General features: G+C 53.7%; 3 protein-coding genes across 3 annotated transcripts; 1 reads left to right on the forward strand and 2 right to left on the reverse strand.

Annotated features, from left to right (window-relative positions):
• Positions 1–3: 3 nt before the first annotated feature.
• BDW70DRAFT_171809 (carbon-nitrogen hydrolase) lies at positions 4–2,054 on the forward strand (the record flags this gene model as incomplete). The annotated part of the gene is made up of 1 exon (XM_073743325.1): positions 4–2,054. Exon 1 carries the CDS (start codon positions 171–173, stop codon positions 2,052–2,054), a length of 1,884 nt encoding a protein of 627 aa, XP_073591778.1. The 5' UTR covers positions 4–170.
• A 247-nt stretch (positions 2,055–2,301) lies between these two features.
• On the reverse strand, positions 2,302–4,093 carry BDW70DRAFT_171811 (nucleobase cation symporter-1 family protein; the record flags this gene model as incomplete). The annotated part of the gene is made up of 4 exons (XM_073743326.1): positions 2,302–3,512; positions 3,578–3,663; positions 3,754–3,853; positions 3,916–4,093. The coding sequence occupies 4 exons, from the start codon at positions 4,091–4,093 to the stop codon at positions 2,302–2,304; spliced, it is 1,575 nt and encodes a 524-aa protein (XP_073591779.1).
• A 380-nt stretch (positions 4,094–4,473) lies between these two features.
• BDW70DRAFT_171813 (acyl-CoA dehydrogenase family protein) lies at positions 4,474–5,964 on the reverse strand (the record flags this gene model as incomplete). The annotated part of the gene is made up of 2 exons (XM_073743327.1): positions 5,279–5,964; positions 4,474–5,212 (listed from the first exon to the last, which is right to left on the reverse strand). The coding sequence occupies exons 1-2, from the start codon at positions 5,854–5,856 to the stop codon at positions 4,474–4,476; spliced, it is 1,317 nt and encodes a 438-aa protein (XP_073591780.1). The 5' UTR covers positions 5,857–5,964.
• Positions 5,965–7,154: the final 1,190 nt, after the last annotated feature.

Below are 7,154 nucleotides of genomic sequence, written 5' to 3' on the forward strand. Positions count from 1 at the left end.
GATTCTTCTACTCCAACGGCCTGTGATAAGGTAGCTTTTGTGGCCTATCTGGCCGATAGCCGGATATTTTTCCGGTTCTTAACATTTAAGTCTTATTAAAACATATCGACAGTAATAACAACGGCCATATCGGATACTCTTCACACTTGGGGATTCGATCAGACGTCAAAATGGCCCGAACGGTCCGCCTCGCCGCAGCCCAAATGGGCACAACCAACAAATGGGACGACCGAGCCGATACGTTGGCTCGCATGATCGCGCTGCTCAGAAAAGCCGCATCGCAAGGTGCGCAGGTCGTCCTCTTCCCCGAGATTGCCTTCACCACTTTCTTCCCGCGGTACCTGATCATTGACGAAACCGAGCTGGAGAGCTGGTTCGAGCACGGCGACATCCGCACAGCACCTAACACAAAAGCCCTCTTTGATGCCGCGCGTGAATTAGGCATCGATGCCTGCGTCGGCTTCGCAGAAGCGACTGAATCAGGCGAGCACTATAACAGCTGCGTGTACTATCATGCTGCCACCGGCGACATCCTTTCGCGGTACCGCAAAATCCATCTCCCTGGGGACTTTGAACCGCTTCCTGATCCGACAGCCGTGAACCAGCTAGAGAAGAGGTACTTTCTTCCTGGGAATCTCGGGTTCAAGGCGTTTCGGGTGCCGGGGCTTGTCGAAAAAGCCCTCAAGTCTGATTCTAGGCCTGGCACAGAAGGAGCGGCGAAAGGAGACCCGATTCTGGGGCTCATGATTTGCAATGACCGCCGCTGGGCCGAGTCTTGGCGCGCGTACGGACTGCAAGGCGTCGAGATTGTGCTGTGTGGATACAATACTAACGGTTTTGCGCCGCAATTCTGGGGACAGAGCGGAGATATGTCCCGAGAAGAGGCGGAAGCGTTCTCACTCTTCCACCACAGACTCGTTATGCAGGCACATAGCTACACGAACGCCACCTTCTCTGTCAGTTCGGCACGCTGTGGCAGCGACGATGGGAAGTACCCCCTCATCGGAGGCAGCATGATTGTAGACCCAGAGGGGCGGGTCATCGCAGAGACGAAGACGGTTGCGGATGAGGTGATTGTTGCAGATTGTGATTTGGAGCTTTGTAACGCTGGGAAGAAGCGGACGTTCGATTTTGCAAGGCATAGACGCGTGGAACATTATAAGATTCTGGTGGAGCAGACGGGGGTAGTTGAACCGCCTCTTCTAGCCGATACGCCTGCGGTTGGTAGCATCGAGGAGCAGATTCGTGCTCCTCCTGTTGAGACGGATTCGACGATATCACCCGATATCATCAGGGGAGATATTGGACCAGACAAGAATTATCGCATCCTATTGGTAAACCCCAACGCCACGCGGTCCATGACGTCCAAGTGTCTTGAGATGGTCGCGCCAACATTACCCTCCGATATCCAAGTCGACGGCTTCACATCGCCGCAGCCTGCGCCCACTGCGATCGAGGGTTCGCTGGACGCAGTGCTCTCCACGGCCGCCGCCGTTCGCGCCGTTATTCCAATTGCAGGGCAGTACGATGCCTTCCTGGTCGCCTGCTACAGCGAGCACCCGCTTATCAAGGCCTTGAGGGAAGAACTCACAGCTCCTGTGGTGGGTATTATGGAGGCATCTCTTTTCGCTGCGAGGACACTAGGAGGCCGGTTTGGCATTGTTGTCACCTCATCAAGGTCTGCAGTTCTCCACACCGACTCGATAAGACACTATGGATATGAAGGGTTCAGCGTTGGCGTGGAGAGCTGTGGGCTCGGTGTCCTTGGACTTGAGAGGAGGGGGGAGCAGGAGGTGCTTGATGCGATGTGTGGTGCTGCGCGAAAACTCGTCGAACGCGGGGCGGATGTGGTCACGCTCGGCTGTGCGGGAATGACGAAGCTGAAGGAGGCTGTTGAGGAGGCGGTTGGACCAGACATACAAGTTGTCGATGGTGTTGTTGCTGGCGTTCATCATCTTGTTGGGTTATTGAGGATGGGGGGAAGGACGGCGAAGAGGGGGGTTTATGCTAGTTCAGGGCTGACAAGGGAAAAGAGAGGGCAGGACTATCTGTAGCCCTGGTGTCTCAAAATCTGCTTTCTACTATTAAGAAACGCCCTAATTTCAGAGACGTGCCAAAAGCCCTAACTTCTGTTATGATTTCTCTCTACTAGAAACCGCGTCTGGACATCAAATGCAGTGTCAATGAAGTAAAAGAAAAAAACTGCTTTAGCAGACTAAACAGGAACTTTGTTGGCAAGTATAAAATCTTAGCCCTAATTAATACTCTGATAAACAATTTATTGCACATTTAAAGCAAAAGCTACGCAGAGACAGCCTCCTTCTTCGGCACCACCCCCTCCTCAACCCTACCTTCCTCCTCCATTCCCTCAAGCACAATGACCTTCTCTTCAACCTCAAACGGCCAGACAAGAAACAGCAAGTAATAGACCACCCCCGAGACAACAATGCTCACCAACCAACTGCAACTGTACAAGTAACTCGCTCCCTTCGGCACGCCGTCTTGCCCTGTCACCGCAGCCAAACCAGGCAGATTCGGCGCGATGCCGCAGACAAACGCAACCATGGCGCGTAGATTCACACCTTTGGTGAAGTAGTGCGTACCATGCGCCTCGTACAGCGAGCGTAATCGAAGTCTCCGGCCCCGACAACCCCAATAATCGACCACAATTACCCCAGCAATCGCACCAAGAAACAGACTGTACCCACCCAGGAAAGATGAAAAGCTCGCCGCGCTGTTCTGGATATACCACGGCATACTGAGGATACTCAGCAGCGCGCAGATATACGCCCCGCGACGGGTATCGACGTACTTGGGAAACCAGAGGGCCAGGTCATTCGAGAAGGAGACGCTATTCGCGCTGATGTTCGTGCCGATCGCCGCCAGACACCAGCAGAATGCCGCGAAGAACTGTGCTGCACGGTTGTTCCACAGCACCGCGACTTCGAGCGGGTTCCATGTCTGCACGCCGTAGATCACTTCGCTCGCGCTGGAGACTGTGGCGCCGAGCACACCGCACAGCGAGACGAGGACCACCAGTCCCACGGCCTGCGTCCAAAACACCTCTCTGGGCGTTTTGGCGTACCGCGTGAAATCCGGCATGTTCAGGGCCAGCGTCGCCTTCGGCCCGATGGCCGAGGTAACGCACTGTAGGAACACGACGGCCACCGGGGTGCCGTCGGCTATCTTCGACGGTTTGGAAAAGACCGGCCCGAAGCCGTTCGCTGCTTTTACGGCCCAGGCGAACAGGACGATTCCGAAGATCGGCATGATGCACGTTTTCACGATGAAGAGGTATCGCAGCTTGGAGACTTTGAGCCATAGCAGTGGCGCTTGCAGGATGATGGCGAGGAAGAAGCAGAGGAGATCGGCGGAGGTGATTGGGCCGGAGGATGGGAGGTGGTTGGGCAAGTGGTTGAAGGACGGCCAAACGGCGCTTAGCATAGTAGATACGCATTGGCCGGCCTGGTACGTTTGCGTGCCGAACCAGATAATTGCGACGACTCCTCTAACTGTATGTCCACTATTAGAGGCGGTGGTTGTGCGAGTGTAAGAGGAAGGCCTGGAGGAAGCATACCGAAGACGGCGAAGTAGCTCCCCTTCATACCGAAGCTGGCTCGTGTGTAGACGGGGAAGTTGATGCCAAAGATGGCGCCGACGTAGCTATTATCCAAAATTAACCGCTATCGAACAACCTGTACCCATTCTGCACGCACAATGCTCTGCAAAGGAAGGGGAAGGGGGAATACATACCCATCAAGCATAGCCGGAATGCAAACAAGAATATGTCCGACCACCACAGCCGCAATGGCCATTGGAGCACTGAGGCCCTTACTGACCGAAGTCGAGGTCACTGGCATCCCGAGTCAGCCTAATTGAGCCATAAAACAGTCCTCCGCCAGGGGCGGACAGTACCTTGATACATGCTAATACTAAATGCCTCGGCGACCCAGAACCCCAGCAGCGACGGCCATCCCCACGTGCGTTTGGGCGAGTCGAGCGGGATCGGGTCGAGGTCTTTGTTGGAGGCAACTGCTTCGGTGGCCAGGCTGGCGTTGCCTTGTTTTACTTGCAGTCTTTCTCGTAGTCCCATGGTGCCTGCGAATTTGGACTGCGAATGTCAGTGCAAACTGGATCGGCATTATGGATGAGGTCCCGAGTAAGTACAACCGAAATGTTATCATCATTTGGTAACTGATAAAGCGGCCGACTGTTATCTATGGGTTTATCTGGAGAAGGACCGATATGCATTATCCGCACTAGTGACGGCGAGATAGCAGCAAACGATTGGCTGATAACCTAAACGCTTTAACTGATTGCATAGGCCTGGCCCCAGCCGATAAGGTAGGCTCGCTATAACGTGGCCATCAAGACCAGGTTCTGGTTTCCGGAGGGCACGGAAAAGCTGTAGATGGAACTGGAGAGAGATCTAATTGGATACACCAATATATGAAATGAAACGGAGAGCCAGAACTAGATTTTCGCCTTCCCCAGCTTCTTCTCCTCGGCTTTGAACAGTTTGACCAGCTGTCGGATCGACAAATCCAGCAAGACATCCTCCGACCCTCCTGGAATACGCGCTCCAGGAACATCCCTCAGGATGGCCTCGACCAGCTCTCCCTGTCCCTGCCTGGTAAAGCCGGCACCGCCGAAGAGCAGGACTGCCGTCTGCGCACACTCGTTCAACACCATCGCCCCCTTTGCCTTGGCCATTGCCGTGATCCCACCAAGCTGACGGTCGGCCTCTTCCTTGGGCAGGTTCGCCAGCTGATAGAGCAGCTGCTCGACAAACGCCCACATCGTCTCGAGCTCCGCGCCTGCTTTTGCTAGCCGGTGTCGCACCACAGGCTGGTCCATGAGCGTCTTCCCGAACGCCTCGCGCTTAAGGCAGTAAGAAAATGCCGTCGAGAGCGCAACACGCGCCTGCCGTGTAACCCCGACGGCGATGGTGAGCCGCTCGTGGTTGAAGTTGTTCATGATCATTTTCATGCCGTCGCCTTCACGGCCGATCAGGTTCTCCACAGGGACCTTGACCTCGTCGAGCTCGATGTAGGTGGTGCCACCGGTGATTTGTCCGGAGACTTTCAGGCGCTGCATCGTCACGCCGGGGTAGTTTTTCAGTGGGACGACAAGCAGGGAGAGGCCGCCTGCGCCAGGTCCACCGGTGCGCACGGCCATGGTGCTGTACTCGGACCAGATACCGTTTGTGATCCTGCAACCTTAGTACAGCACTTTACCACATTACGCGAAAGAAAAGAGGATGAGAGAACAGACGTACCACTTCTTGTTGCCGTTCACGATATAGTATTTTCCATCTGCACTCTTTGTCGCCGTCGTCGTAATCCCTGCAACATCACTGCCCGCATCCGGCTCCGTGATGGCGATGCAGTTCCTCTTTTTTCCCGTAAGCAAGTCCGGCAGGAACTTTTCCTGCAACTCCTTGCTCCCGTACTTGATGATCGGGGGTGTGCCGAAAGCGAATCCGGCCGTTAACGAGCCGCTCGGCCCGCTGAGTCCCGAGCGCGCCATCTCATCACTGTAGATGCCCGTGTGCAGGTAGTCCCATTCCTCGACCTTGACGCCGAGAATGTCGTGGATACCCAGGCGCTTCAGCCAGGCGACTGGTAAGGGGGCGGGGAGGTTGGGCAGGAGCATGTTTGCTTTGCAAAAGTCCGAGAAGACATGCTCGGGCACTGTGCCAGCTTTCTCCCACTCCATCGCGTGCTTGAGCAGGTTCTCGTACAAAAATGCCCGGCAGGCTTTCTGGAAGCGCCGGTGAGACTCATTGTAGTAGGGGGAGGGGAGGCCCCTGAGGTAGGGAGGCTCAGCGAAGGGAACGGTGGAAATCTCGGCCATGGTGTTTTGCCACTGCTCTTTGTCTTAGCGAAGACCAAATTTGGCCCAAGTACGGGGTGGGAGCAGTTATATGGCTGGGTTCACGAATGCAGTAGAGGTGAAGCTAAGGCTGGCTCTGGACTGGCGATCCCCGCATCTCGGTTCAGCCGAGGCATGCGGTCCGAGGCTAGGGAGTGGAGAGAACAGTACAATACTCCGCTGTTAATTACGTGGTTACTGAGACGCAAGGGGATGCGGGATGACTAACTCATTTTCAATGATTGCCAAAATCAGTATACAAATTACAAAGCTTTACTTAACCGAGTAGGTAAGCTGTGCGACATCGCATATTGTCCTCGTCCTGTATACTCGATTTGTGGTATGCCGTCACAGGTTCTTGGTAACCGCAATGAACGTCGAATGCCTTTACCCTGTAACTTGTATACCTACAGAAGTCAATTTCAACTGATCGATGTCACCTCCAAACCCGGTTCAACACATGAGACTATAGAGCACCTGCAGCCGGGCCGTTCCTCGGAGTTTCGGCTTCGGCGACTAATATTCCTTCGGTCAGGGTAGGGCTCGCTGCCGTTAGATATTACCTTATGACGGGTAATGCATGGCATGCTCTTGAGTAATTATGTTTTTACTCTGTAAAGTTCGCGTTGAACAGACGCTGTTGTTCTGTAATACATATTTCGGGATTAAAGTTGGACACAAGATGTAATCGAGTATTTTTCTCCTGATTGACTGTTTCGGTAATAATAACGTAAATCCCGAATGATCCGTAGTTGAAACTCCCAAAATGTTGAACGCGTCAACCACCCTCTATCTTCAAACAACTATCATGCCACGAAAAGCGCGTAAAACGCGCCAGGAACTGAGAGAGCAAGAGGGTAGGATTGAATGCGCTATAAACGATTTAAAAAATGGAAAAATTCGCAGAGTTCAGGAAGCTAGCCGCATTTATAATGTGCCTCCTTCAACCCTACGTGATCGGATGAAGGGCCACCAATCTCAGTCAGAACTCCGCAATCAGAACCACAGGCTATCTCTGCTTCAGGAGAAAGCTTTAATAGCTTGGATAGTATCCCTGGATATACGTGGTGCCGCCCCTAGGCCCTTCCAGGTACGAGAAATGGCGCAAATAATCTTGGATGCTGCAACGTCAACTCCATCTCTACCTATTGGAAAAAACTGGGTTACGGAGTTTACCAAGCGGCGCCCGGAGGTCAAAACTAGGTTTGCACGAAAGATTAATCGCCAAAGAGCACCATGTGAAGATCCTAGGATCATTAGCCAATGGTTCAATGAGCTGC

The sequence above is a fragment of the Aspergillus foveolatus genome (assembly GCF_047715535.1).
Source record: "Aspergillus foveolatus strain CBS 279.81 unplaced genomic scaffold BDW70scaffold_87, whole genome shotgun sequence".
Classification (NCBI taxonomy): Eukaryota; Fungi; Ascomycota; class Eurotiomycetes; order Eurotiales; family Aspergillaceae; genus Aspergillus; species Aspergillus foveolatus.